Source organism: Diadema antillarum, unplaced genomic scaffold (genome assembly GCF_040938485.1).
Source record: "Diadema antillarum isolate AM-2024a unplaced genomic scaffold, OU_Dant_1.0 scf00000097, whole genome shotgun sequence".
Classification (NCBI taxonomy): Eukaryota; Metazoa; Echinodermata; class Echinoidea; order Diadematoida; family Diadematidae; genus Diadema; species Diadema antillarum.
Genome location: NW_027270986.1, coordinates 1731248 through 1745570, shown reverse-complemented (window position 1 = coordinate 1745570; position 14323 = coordinate 1731248). Strand labels below are relative to the sequence as shown.

Sequence of the window (14323 nt, the reverse complement as noted above, 5' to 3'; positions counted from 1 at the left end):
ACTTTCGTCATGCTATCAAGGAAATATTTCAATTGTCCGTTTCCCCGCACTGGACTAAGCGTGTGTGGGAGTGCTGTGTGGGTGCGCTTCAGTGTGTGTGTGTGTGTGTGTGTGTGTGTGTGTGTGTGTGTGTGTATCTTCGTGTGTCTGTGTACGAGTCGGGGTGTATGGCTTAGTCATGGAATCGAAATTCGGCTGTTGTGGATGTTGTATTCTATGATGACAAATACTACTACACTACATTTATCTTTAAAAAATCCATTGGAGAAAATGATTTTGGTATATTGAAGGTAATGATTTAAACAAAACAAAACAACAACAACAACAACAACAACAACAACAACAAGGTTTCCCGACTTAATGGCATGTTTTTGTTTTTATGGGTAACAATAATCTATTTTAATACACGACGCTGGTTATGAGTTACTCATTTGCTAGAGAATGGAAGATACGGCACACTTCAGGTTAGGTATGTGGACTTTGGAAGAGGTCTGTGATAAAATGCGTACCCTTCCCATCTACACAGGATCAAGCTTTGATAGCCCGAAATGCCAGAGAAAAGCGATAATATTTCTTTATACACATATCACGTCAAGCTGTACGCAAATTGTATGCGTTATGATATATATGAATTCCCGCTCTAAAGGAGGCAGTAGTTTATTTCACTCATCTAACATTGAGGTACGAGGTAGAGAACAGACACTGGATTGACAAGACACGATGCCGAAATCTGTCAAAGCATGCTTTCTGGCTCTTCTTTGCGGGATGACATTTGCAGATGTTGGTAAGAGCTCTTGTGAATCGAATCTCTCATCGAATCTATGTAACCCGTATGTGAGTAGAGTAGACACGGAAAAATACAAAGACTCACAAAAATAAAAGTAGAAAAGCAATATCAATAGTGGGTGTATTGCTGTCTGAACCATTGAGCTATAGGTGTGCAGCACAAATTGATTGCTCATCATGAGGAGATCATACGACGGCTGTGCATTTTTAACAGGTAGCTGAAAAATGATTTATAAGCGTATATCTGTATTAGTTAGCTCTGTTGCATTTTGCAAAGGGATCAGCAATTCAAGTACCACCTTCGATTAACTTTAAATAAAAAAAAAGAAATCCCACTTATTCTGCCCTATATTGAGGTAATACAAGCGTTACTGACTCTGAGAAGAATTTAACAAAAGAAGGCCTTAAAATACTAAATGTTGATTTATGAAAGTCTAGTTCTCGGCAAGTTTATTTGGATGTGTTTGGACAGTATCCAAATGACAAGGATAATGCATCGTTTGTAAAGAGAAAACCTCTCTCACAAATCCACCACCAAAATTTCTCCTTGAAGAAGTAAGAATGAAGGAAGGAAAATACCCAAACATTTCGTTGTATTCGTGATTTGTGAGCCATTTCGCAATTAAGACCATGCACATTTTTGATGCAGGATACTACATTTAGAAGCACCCATCAGGCCCTATGTAAAGATTCACTTAACTTTGAAAGAGGAGGCTCCAAAATGAAAACAATTTCTGATAGTTTGACTGGCACTGCTAACCTGTTCAAAGTTTGGGCTTTGAGAATTCTGGGACGTATAGAACTGATTATAGTTCGTTATTTAAACGGTTAATCCGAATATGAAATAAGATTTTCTGATACTGAAAGTTCGATATTCTGAAGGTTTGTTGCTGCGAACCTTTATGCTACTTTTTTTTATTTCTCATTGCGTCTTTTTTAACGAACCCTGAGAATTACTAGCGATATTTCATTTTCGGATCAACGACACTTCGGAAAACGCGCATCATCCCACGGAAGTTTCGACACAAAGTGTATGATGATTCGGTGCTTTCCTGTCACGAAGTGAAGAATTAACAAAGTTACAACTGCTTCTTCTTTTCTCCATTTATTATCGTCATACTGGGTGGCATGAACATCGCGAACACTCTAGTCCATCTGGTTGCATTCTTTCTTAAATGTCATGTACAGGTGCTCAAGAAACAGGCGCAGTACGTCTTGTCGATGGTTCAGGAAGTTACGAGGGGCGCGTAGAGATCTTCTACGACTCTCAGTGGGGGACTGTGTGTGACGATTACTGGGATATAGCCGATGCAACGGTCGTGTGCAGACAGCTTGGCTTTGCTAACGCCACCGATGTCTTCAGACATGCATACTTTGGCGGAGGAAAACCTGATCAGCCTATTTACCTAGATGACGTACACTGCAACGGGAATGAAACAGAACTAACGGACTGCGAACACAGGGGTTGGGGTATTGAGGACTGTATACATTACGAGGACGCGGGCGTGAGGTGTTATGTAGAGCAAAACGAAGGTGAGGATCTTAAAAAAAAATGGTGAATGCAACTGGTTGACACATTGCGACTTGGATTTTTATCATGGCCACTGCAAACACCGAATAATCGGTACTTGCTGATTTTCATATTGTTCATAGATGTTAAAAAATGAAGGTTATTCTTATTACTTACTCTTTATTTCCTTTTATACTTTATTCATTTATTCATTTTACTTTGCTGGTGATGTACTTAACGAGCAGAATGTTTTCAACGAACTTACAACTGCAAAATGTATGACTGAATTTTTGATTGGCAAAGACTGAAATGCCGTTTCTCAATAGAATTGACAAATATCAGCACATTTCCTCTTGACTCTGTACATGATTATCAAAAGGAACTAAGTCCATCAACTCTTTTCTGATGAAAATATATCCAGCGAAATTCAAAGGCGGTAATGAAATGATAACAAATTAAGCATTAGAATTTGACGAGTAAATACGAAAATTACCATTAGCAATTTGTGACTTGAAATGAATTGAAGTGAATGTGTATATTTTGATAAGTTTGATCCACAAGAGCAATCGTTTAAGAGGACTGAACACAATTATGACACTTAGATATCATCATGTTCTCATAATTTCGAACTTAAAAATAATTTTGAGCTGAGAAAGAACGGTTTGTAATACATGTATCAAAGTTTGCCAAGTCCTGGTAAGAAATCTATCCAGCACGGAATTGATATCCACAATCCAATCAATATATGATGACAGAAGAAAACACTGGAGACAAAAACCTGGAGCTACTACGTTACAAGTCAATAAAAAAATTTGGAAGACCTCGGACAGGCCTCATAAGGTATGAGTGTACCTAAAGATTCGGAAGAGATATATTTTCTCCGTCATGAATGAATTGAGAAAATCATTAGAGAAAAAAATGTAATCAATACTTCTCGGTAAAATATGTTTGACACATGAAAAATATGAGACAATTTTTCTCATTTTGTTGATTTTTTTAAAATAATTCTGATACCGAAGAAAGTATTTAAAACGCTTTTGTTACAACGGCTTTAAACATTAAGAACATTAAGAACCTACAAGTAACAATGTATGCGAATGATTCAGTAGTTTTAAATTGAAATTTCAAATTCATTTTTGTTTACTTTAAATCAGATATTAGTTTGTTGAATGTAAAAAAAAAAAAATTACTTGTTGTCCCGTTATTGCCTGTTCAGCTCTCGAGAAATAGTTACATATCATTTTTTTTTGTCCACAACAAGAATACATATTGTCCCACGGATTTCTTCCATGAAAGAAATTTACATTACATTCTCACATCAATATAATTACTCATAATACTTCTAATTCTACTACGGTGCTCGACAGGACCTATCACTCTGAACGTAGCATCGAGGGGACTTGTGAGTGTCCCGTGCAGTGCAGACAGACGGTGCTTATAGTACAAGGTGCAAGTAAAAAAAAAGGCCACATCATTTAGTGGTTGAGTGATGTGAGCGCACCCTTTAAAAGGCTGCTATTGATGTGGAAGCGGGGAGCGCATTCCATGCCAGTATGGTCCTCGACAAAAAAAAAAAAAAAGTTCTGGTATAGCCGGGTTCGTGCAGGTATGGATTTGCACTTGTGTGGATGATAATTTCTAGTTTTTGTGTAGGGCATGGGTGTCAAGAGATGGTCTGCGTTGACGGCTACCTTGTTGTCCTTTATTTTGTAGAGAAGAACTAAGTTGTTAGATCATATCGGACACATTGTCCCTGTGGTGGTACCTCTGCAGGACAAATCGAGCAGCTCGTCGCTGTACTGTCTCAATTCTGGATACATCCTTCTTTGTAAATGGATTCCAGACGGTGGCACAGTATTCCAGTCGTGGCTGCACGAGGGAGAAGTAAGCCTTCTGTCGTATCTTCTGCGAAGAACGTCTTAAATTCCTCTTTATTAAACCTAGCATTTTGTTGGATTTAAAAACAATGTCATTAACATGGGTTTGCCATGAAAGATTGTGGGTGAAAGTAAGGTATTTATAACTCTGCACGGCTGTGAGTTGGGAGTTACCCAATGAGTAATTTCCTTCTAGGATGTTATGACGCAGGGTGAATCAGAGAAGATGGCACTTCTCAGTGTTGAATTTCATCTGCCATATGCTGGACCAGTGGTGGAGGCGGTCTCTAGGTCTTGTTGAAGAGCATGGTGGTCTGAATTGTTACGGATTGGGACGTAAATGAGACAGTCATCTGCAAACAATCTTATCTTGGATGTTATGTCAGTTGTGAGGTCATTGATGAATGAGATGAAAAAGAGAGGCCCCAGGACTGTCCCTTGTGGAACTCCTGAGAAACATGGGTCCACTCAGATGAGACACCATCAGTAACAACCCTCTGTGACCTAGTGGTGAGAAAGGATCTGATCCAGTCAAGGGGATGAGCTCTAATACCATAATGATGGAGTTTTAACAAAAGTCTTTCATGGGGCACCCGGTCGAAAGCTTTTGAGAAGTCAAGAGCGATTGCATCAACCTGGTCTTTTTGGTCCAAAGGGAATCCTTCACAGAATTACTCAGTGATATGTGGCATTTTTATCCAGTTGACCTCAGTGACTGAATAATCTACGCAGATGCCCTTATCTACCCCTAATCGATGTTGTTGTCATAGTCCGATCTCATTTTCTTTTTTTTTCTATTGCTAATGATAGATATCAACGTGGGAAAACATCTCTACAGGTCAGGGTGCATGTTTGTGTCTCAGAGAGCAATATCATGACCAGTCAGCAATATGAGCCTTGTAAAAAGAAAGATGCTTAGGATGAGCCTTCTAACTCAACATTACTCTCTCGCCACTATTACTCATAAATGATCAATAGAAACAACAAGAAGAAAGAAACAAAAAACATACAAACAAGTGCAAATGAAGACAAATTTGTAAGATTAGTAGGCCCTATTCTGTTCTGTCAATGAGATGTTGTAGATCCCTTCTATGACAAACGAGAAAATTATGAAGTCACAGAGATATGGTGGTTGGGCTTCAATCTTGTATCATTTCCTGCAAGGTGACGTAAGATTGGCTGACGGCCCGACGTCTAGAGACGGTCGACTTGAAATCTACCACAACAACGAATGGGGAACTGTGTGCAGTACGACCTGGGGTCCCGAGGAAGCAGAGGTAACTTGTCGTCAACTAGGGAATGACGGAGTGAATAATGAATTCTACTCTCCGACACCAGGTAATGGATCTGTCCACCTTTCCTTTGTGGACTGCAATGGGAATGAGACTGAACTCGTCAGCTGTAACGTTACATATAGTGACGGAGGTAACAGTTCATGTACACGCGGTGAAGACGTGGGAGTAGATTGCTTTACTTTACTGCCAGATCCCTCAGGTAAGTTCGGATTGAAAATGTGCACCAAAATATGACACAAATACTTGCTTGTACTTTGTATAAAACACGTCCTCACAATGACGATAAGTAAAATTATCCTATGGCAGTTAGATATATACCTTACATAGATCTACATGTAGTTCTCCTTATTGCCCAAAACCATTCAAACATACCTTCGAAGAATCAATACCTTTTTTAGCTTTATATATCTTTGGTCTTATCTGAGTTTGTCATTATCATATTATCATAATTATCATAAAATGTAATTCAAGATACCATTCATTTGCAAATATTAGGAAATGTTTTATATGTAATTTCATATATAAGAGATATTAGAGCAATCCGGTTCCAGATGATGCTTGCAACTTCCAAAATGTTCTGTTACAAGCAGAAAAAAGTCTTTGTGTCAACAGGCTGACGACAAACAACAGTTCAAATCAAATCAATTTAATTCAATTCTACATGTATAGTTCTCCTTATTGTCCAAAACCATCCAAAAATACCTTCGTAGAATCAATGCTTATTTTTGCTTTATATTTCTGTGGTCATATCCGAGTTCGTTATCATTACATAATTATCATAAAATGTGATTAAGTTATCATTAATTTGCAAATATAAGGGAATGCTTCATATGTAAGAAATATTAGAATAATCCGGTTTCAGATGATGTTAGCAACTTTCAAAATATTCTGTTACAAACAGAAAAATGTCTTTGTGTCAACAGGCTGACGACATCGACAGTTCAAATCAAATCAATTCAATTCAATAGTTTATTCATTTCCATCAAATAAAAAAATATTAAAAAAATGATTCAAACCGCTTAAACTGCCAATCTGACAAATAGCCATGTGTCAACCCTGCTAGAAAGAACGCAGTGTCCCTCAGTGTGAGAAACACAGTGTAAACACAATGCGAATACACTGTTAAATTCGAGCTTTTGAACAGTGTGAACACATTGTCACTCATAAATTCACAGCTTGACAAAGAACATTACCATGTGAACACTCTGCGAAAACCAAACCACACAGTGTGAAATCCGCGCACTGTTAAATTCGAGCGTTTTCACATAGTTTACTATGTGACCACACTACGGGACACAGGGTTCTTTCCAGTAAGGAACCTTTGTGTGTTGCCAGAGTATCATAAGATTAATCGATTACTAAATATTGGAGTTTACTATTAAAACAATGTTTCCTACACGCACATGACAACTATGCCTTATGGAAAGTTATTAGCTGTGAGGTCTAGCACAATAAATTTCACATTATGTTTAAACATGATGCACATTACCATGACCGTAGAACATAGCACACACTTTCTATCAAAATCTTGTGATATCTTCTGAGTGTATTTACACTGAAATGTCATGAAGAGCCAATAGAAAGGCTATCATTATAATATCACACGCCCATCACGTTTTTGATTGATGGCAACTGTCACTGGCTCATATTCTGCAGCTATGGAAGGGGATATTCGCCTTACCTGGGACTCGTCAGAAACATTTGGTCAATTGCAAATCTACCATGGTAACTCCTGGGGTACAGTGTGCTCAGACGGATGGGACCCTTACAACACGCGAGTTGTTTGTCGGCAACTCGGTTACACGAGCGTGGGAGTCCTTTACGAGAGCATTCCAGATCCAGGATTTATTGGGCCTGTACATCTGTCCGAAGTGAACTGCACAGGGGACGAGATTGCACTTTCTCACTGCCCCCATAATGGATGGGGAGACACCGGGTGTCGACACACCAAGGACTTGCGGCTGCACTGTCCACCCGACATCACTGGTACGTACCTGTTGAGAAGAGACATTATTTAAACTTCCAAGTGAAGATCATATAACCAATTATTGCATCAAGCAAAAAGGAAATTGCATGAATATTAGACAAAAAAGAGAGATATGAAATATTGCAGTTTCATACATTTATTTTTTGGGTCTTATTTACCCATATTTTGTAGATGAAACAAAAACCCAGCGTAAGTGCTTCAAAGTAGTTCTTTTAATGTGAGTTAGGGATATTAACGACCAACGTAAAAAAAGTAATCAGTATAATCAATGATAAGTATTGCTAAATACACAAAATGTTAAAACAACGGCTACAACAAAATTGTTTGTATGTTTGTTAGTTAAGGTTCTATTGGGAAATTTTGACATGATGGACACATATGCATCAAGTGTGTTGAGTTAAACTTTTTTAAAATCACTGCTCCCAATGGTAATAAACGGAGATGTTGGTACCTGTAATGAATGAGAATCCGGTGACATGGTGACGTTATGGCGTCGCAAGTCGCTCTATTTCTTGTAATCTTCTTTCTTTTTCCTTTGCCACTTCCTTTGATTTTATTTTAACTCCCTCAAAGATTTATTTTAAATGTTATGGCTTTTGTTTATTTTAAGCTGCCTCTCTAGTGATACTGAACGATTTTTGTTAGATCACTTTACGATTTAGTAGCTGAATTAACAGTTCGGTATGTAAGCCTTATCTGTATACATCTTGTTAAAACATCTCCTAGAAACTAACAGAGGATCAAGAGATTTAGACAAAAGTGCATTTGTCCATAATGGCGTTATCATTTCTGAAGTAACTTCAAGAAGAAGAGTTGAAAAACTCTACAGGGATATTTTCTAGACCACCATTTTACTTTTTTAATCAGAAATTATGCTGTAAGATAAGTTGCAGAAAGGGAGATGCAATGGCCAAGTCAGGGCGTTGTTATTTTTCTTGTCTATTCATATCAGCTGAAGATGGCGACGTCCGGCTCGTTGACGGGGATAACTCTTGGGAAGGTAGACTTCAGGTATTCCATGACCTGAAATGGGGCACGGTTTGTAATGATAGCTGGTCCTACGAGAATGCTCTGGTTGTCTGCCATCAGCTCGGCTTCGAAGGTGTCGTGACGCCCTACCGTGATTTTGGGCCAGGGTACGGGCCAATCCACATTGGCGGAGTGGTTTGCACGGGAAAGGAACATACCTTAACGAACTGTTCCCACAGTGAATGGGGTGCCAGCGGCTGCATATTTCACGAACAGGATGTTGGCGTTCACTGTACTGAGCAGAGTTTAACAGGTAAGTGTTGCGGAAGTGCCAAAGTCAATCTTATATGGATATGAATAATGCTTAGAATCTACCAATATATATCCTGGAAATCAAATTTGTGTACTTCTAGAATATACAAAAAAAAAAACCAGCCATAATTCACCTGTTAAAACCAATGAAAGTATATAAATCAGATTATATCTCCATAACAATTATTGACACCGGCTAGCACTGGTGGTTGCGCGATCTACTAGCTATATAATGTGTGCGCGATTCCCCTTCGATCGGTTATAGCTGACCGCACGCACGCATTGCATGGTCGTTTAAGAAGTATTTAGGGAAAAATAATGAAAGCGCGATCATTCGATACAAATATAGCAGATATGATACTCAGGGTATTGGTGCACACTTTCAGAGGACAGGGACAGGTCAAGGATCTGGTTTCGTCCCCAGAATAAAAATGTGGATATCATAACTCCTATGCTATGTTCAAATATCTGTCTGCGAAGCGTTGCCAGTCTTTCAAACTGTCACTATTTCAGACAAGTGGCCTAACTTATGACAGCCAGAACCAATATCGACAACGACAACTACAATACACACACAGAGAAAACATTCATTCATACATACAAACAGATATGAGTAAATACATGACATTATAATAAATGCATTTATATTATGTAGTTATGATATATGTTAGAGATAATTAATACATTTGGTTTATAGTTTTCTGTTTTTGAGTTTATTCAAAATATTCACAGGAAACATTAACAGAAACATAAATACAGAATTATGTTTAGTTATTATACCTAGAAATTATATGATGAAAGTAATTTATAATAATTGCCATTATGTATTACGTAATTACTAAAGTCACTCTATCTACATAATATGTTACTTTTCTGTTTACATATAATTGAAACGTGTATATGCATGCATATTGTAATATATCAAATCAAATCAAATCAAATCAAATCAAATCAAATCAAATCAAATAGGGAGTGTTTGATAGACTGGTAGAAAAGGGCACGGCTTTTAGTTTATACCATAGAAGAAGGCTTGGTTCCTTTTTCCCCAAAGTCAGGCAAAAGCCACGCCAAAAATAGTAAGAACAGAGAATACAACGTTTGCCTGTTAACAAAGAAAACCGATGTTCCCTGTACATTGGAACTCATCTTTCAAGAGTCTTTGCTTTATTTTGAATGTCCGTTGAGTGCAGGTGAAGAAGGTGAACTACGTCTTCGTGGCGGCCCGTTGTATGGCCAGGGACGAGTCGAAATCTTTCACGACTTTCAGTGGGGTACTATCTGTGACGACGGGTGGTCGAAAAATGAATCGCTGGTGGCTTGCCGTCAGCTCGGGTTTGATGGGGCTGTCACTGCGATAGAATACTTTGGGGCTGGTAAAGGACCGATCCACCTGGATGAAGTTTCTTGCACAGGCTCTGAGTGGCGATTGGAAGAATGCAGTCACGATGGCTGGGGTGCACACGACTGTAGTCACTACGAAGACGTGGGAATATACTGTTCGTATGCTGGTAAGAAAATCTTCAAAATTTTTTTGCTAGGAATGAGTGAAAGGAAAGTTTGCAATTTACTTACTTCTGTTTAATATTTACAAGTGAAATCCCGAGGTAATTATAACGCAAATAAGGTCAATTACATTATTCCGTAAAGTGCCAGTTGTCATTTTCGTTCGATAAAAGCAGATAGCAGTCTGGTGCTTTGTTGTCCTTCAGTTTCATTTTAAAAATCCTTGAGTCGAAGACACTTTTTTGTTGGAGACGTAACCATAAAAACATCTTGCTTTTTTATTGTTTCATGCAGTGACTGAGCCAGGGGAACACATTGGATTGTTTGGATGGGTGATTGCACTTATAGTTATTGCGTCCGTGGGTGCGTTCGCTTTCTTTGTTGCCATCATCGCCTGTCTATGCTCGATGAAGGAGAAACCGTGGCGAGTCGCGTCTTCAGGTATTCAAGTCAGTGGTCAAACCATGCCAACTGGGCACACTAACTCTGTAGCTTTAGCCCAGAATGGGGCGGTATATTACAATCCGAATGGTATCCCGTTGAGTGATGGGGCCTCACCGCCTGATTACTCTGAAGCTATGGCAGACTCGCCCATTCCTTACAAGCAACCCATGGACACTAGTGATCCTAGTGGAGGTACACCAGTACAAGCAGGAGGAACGGATATGTCTACTATTGATATTGGGACAATGGATAGTAGTTAATCAGTACATTATTAATCCCTGTTCCGTAAAATTTAGATATTCAGGGATCATTGTATGACAGCTGAGGAAAAATCAAAAAGAATCCTCGGTTTTGATGATGGTCCGTATTGCGTCATCGTCAGAAAAAATCTTTGTACGTCTTTGCTTGCAGGCAGTGGCTGATGATGTTCTCCCTTTTTCTTGCATCAGCAGCTTAAGGGGGTATCTCACTGAGCGGCGAACGTTTGCAAACGTAGCGAACTTGGGATTTCGCCTGGGTTCGTAAAGGGTTGCAAAAGGTTCGTTAACAGTTGCAAAAAAAAGTTCGCAAACAGTTTTTTTTTTGTCGTAAGCAGTTTTTGTTGTCGCTAAGAAATTTTGAACATGTTCAAAATTTCTTTACGAATTTGTATTTTCGCTAACAGTTGTAAACATTCGCAAAACACTCGTAAGAATTCGCAAACGATCATGACATGGTGTCGCTAACATTTTTCTTTGATTCGCCACTGCTAGCGAACAAGTAACCATTATTATAGTTCCTATGTATATGCTCCTGAAACAGGCGAGGTTCCACTCTAAAAGCCCCCTCACACCTGAGCGAAATTAGGGGGACGAAGGGGGACGAATGGGAAAAACGTACGAAATGCGCGCGAATTCAACGATTTCAAATAAAATTGCCTTCAAATCATCCGATTATAAACTAAAGTCAAATGTGATTAACGAACGGTAAGCGGAGGATGAATATGACATGCAAAGTATAACGATTTTTCGGTTCACTTCTTTGAGTAAATTGCGGCCGAAGGCGAGCGAAGGGTTGATATGACCCGATAAGACGAACGAACAATGAGCAGTGGTTTGATATGGCGTGCGATTGGAAACGAAGACGAAAGAATAGATAAGGCGTTCTCGTACGTGTGTGTGTGCGCTCCTCGGGGAGTATAAAAGCGACCAGGTCCGTCCAGATTTCAGTGCGGCCAGAGAAATCATCCACGCAACATGAAAGGAAGAGATAAGGGTAGATATGAAGAGAATTATTTCTTATGAACATATGTACAAAAATGTCAGGAACCTCATCAATTGAAAATTTACACATAAAAATAACAACATTATCATAAAACAAATCAATCAATTTCAGATTTTTGCTTCTACACAAAAGATCATTTGTGTGAAATAAATATTCAACATTATTAATTATTCTTAAAGCACATTTTTGAAGAAGAAAAAGGGTATCAAGCAAAAACTGAGATGAATGGCCCCATTGCTATTATTTTAGCATAAAATAAATATTGAAACAGTAACAATGGAGGTGAGGTGATAACAAATCTGACGTACCTCTAAATTGACTCGACCTACCCCCTTTCCCCTATTGTATTATATACATACCACCAACATCGCACCAGACAAATTTGTAGTTACTGTCCACTATAGCCAACTGGATTATACTAAAAAAAAAGCCTTTGTAGTTGTAGTATAGCGAGCCAGAGAGAGGAGGCTTTCTGATGGTCACATGCTTGCCATCAATAGCTGCCACACAGTGGGGAAAATTCCACCGTTTGTAGAATCCACCAGCAAGTTGTCTCCATCCATCAGGGGTTGAAGGGGCTGTCATGACTTCAACTGCATACTCGTCACATATGGCCCGACACACTTCCCTGACCCCTACAGATAGGGTGTTTTCAGGCACCCTCCACCAATACTGCATGTTGGAGTATTTGGTGCCACACACAAGCTGACGGAGAGTAGCTGTCAACTTGAGACCTTCTTCCAACGGCTCCCTGTACCAGGTGTACTGCCTCCTGATTCTTCCTCTGACCCTCTCCAGGATTTCATTGTAGAGTTAAGGGGGCCTGCATGCAGAGAAATTTATTGAAAGTCGAAGGGTCTTCTCTTCGGAGCTCAACCAACAGCTGGTCGTAGATTTCAAAAGCCCTTCTTCTGGCAGGGTTCAGCCACGTCCTTCACCAGATACGACGTAGTCTTAAGCCTCGTCTCCATCTGAAGCGGCCTCTGATGAACTGGTGTAGGTTCAGCTGCTGATGTATAACTTCATTCTGAGCCATTGCCAGTAAATACTGGAATCCGAGGGGGGCTGCATCTACCATTTTTCTGAAGAAACTTTGAAACTTTCGGGTGGAATGTTAATAAATAAGCGTGGTGAGTGGCTGGTCAATTCGCCAATTTTTTAGTCAGGTCATTCGCTCGTATTCGTATCACTTCGCAATCCATAGTTTGTCATAGTATCTCTTAGACTTGCCTTCGTGTATGCATCGCTATTCAAATTTAGAAAAAAAGTCAATCTTGGTTTCCCTTCGCATAGACGAAGGCAAGCGAAAATACGTTTGTCATAGTAGGCTATCTTCGTTTCTATGCGCAAGTCATATTTAGTCATCGTCTTGTTCGTGTAGGGTTCTATCGAGATCGGCCCTCCTTGGCAAAAGCGCGATGAGGGACTATGCGTGACGATAGCATACGAAAGATAAACGAACGATCACAGCAGACTAAATAAGAGATGCAAATTCAAGCAAATGACAGACGATTTTTCATTTCGTCGGGAAATTTTAAACATGTTCCAAAATCCCGTCCGAATTTGAATAATCGCAACTGTTAGTTCAGAAGGTGTACGAACCCGAAACACGAAGGGTAAATATGATTTATTGCCAATTACCATTGAAAACGATTTTTCAAATAATGCCTTTCGCCAGCCATAGCAAGTCATATTTCAGGCAATTCGATCAGGTGTGAGGGGGAATAAGAAAGTTCTTGAAGCTCTTGACATCTCCATTATGTAATTGCTGCAAAACCTTTTCATATTGGCCAAAAGTCTATCCTCTGCAACAACCACTCTCCCCAAAACAGTCATTCTTTTCTCCTTCCATTCTTGTTTTTCTTCATCTTCTTTCTCTGAAGCTGCACGACAGCTGTAGCAGCAGCCAGGTAAAGCAGCTCTTCAAGGATATCAGCACGTTCGGCATCTTCTTGGCAGAAATTCATTTCCATGTTCTGGAAATCTATCTTGAACGGTGGTCACAACAATGCAGTGGCAGTTTGTACGTTCGTTTTATGGGTGTGGCTATACAAAATCGCCTGGTACTTTTCCAGGTCCCAAAACATTCGCAAATTGTCGCAAGGGATTTGCAAATAGTTGCTAATATTTGCAACACTGTCGCTTACAGTTGCAAATTTGTCGCTAACATTTGCTAACAGTCGCTAATAGTCGCCACCTGTGTTTCACAAACATTTTGCAAACATTCGCTCAAGTGGTGCTAATTGTCGCTAAATATCGCTAAAACCTTGATTTTCGCAAACATTCGTCAAAAATGTTGACGAATCTCAAATTCGCTACGTACGCCGCTCAGTAAGATACCAGCTTTACGGAGTGCTCTCCAAGGTCTGATAGGTTA

General features: G+C 39.4%; 1 protein-coding gene across 1 annotated transcript; it reads left to right on the top strand.

Moving 5' to 3' along the window:
* The first annotated feature begins 720 nt into the window (after positions 1–720).
* LOC139718598 (scavenger receptor cysteine-rich domain superfamily protein-like) lies at positions 721–10943 on the top strand. Its single transcript, XM_071630064.1, has 7 exons — positions 721–784; positions 1975–2319; positions 5338–5574; positions 7125–7454; positions 8408–8737; positions 9927–10244; positions 10534–10943. The coding sequence occupies exons 1-7, from the start codon at positions 721–723 to the stop codon at positions 10941–10943; spliced, it is 2034 nt and encodes a 677-aa protein (XP_071486165.1).
* Positions 10944–14323: the final 3380 nt, after the last annotated feature.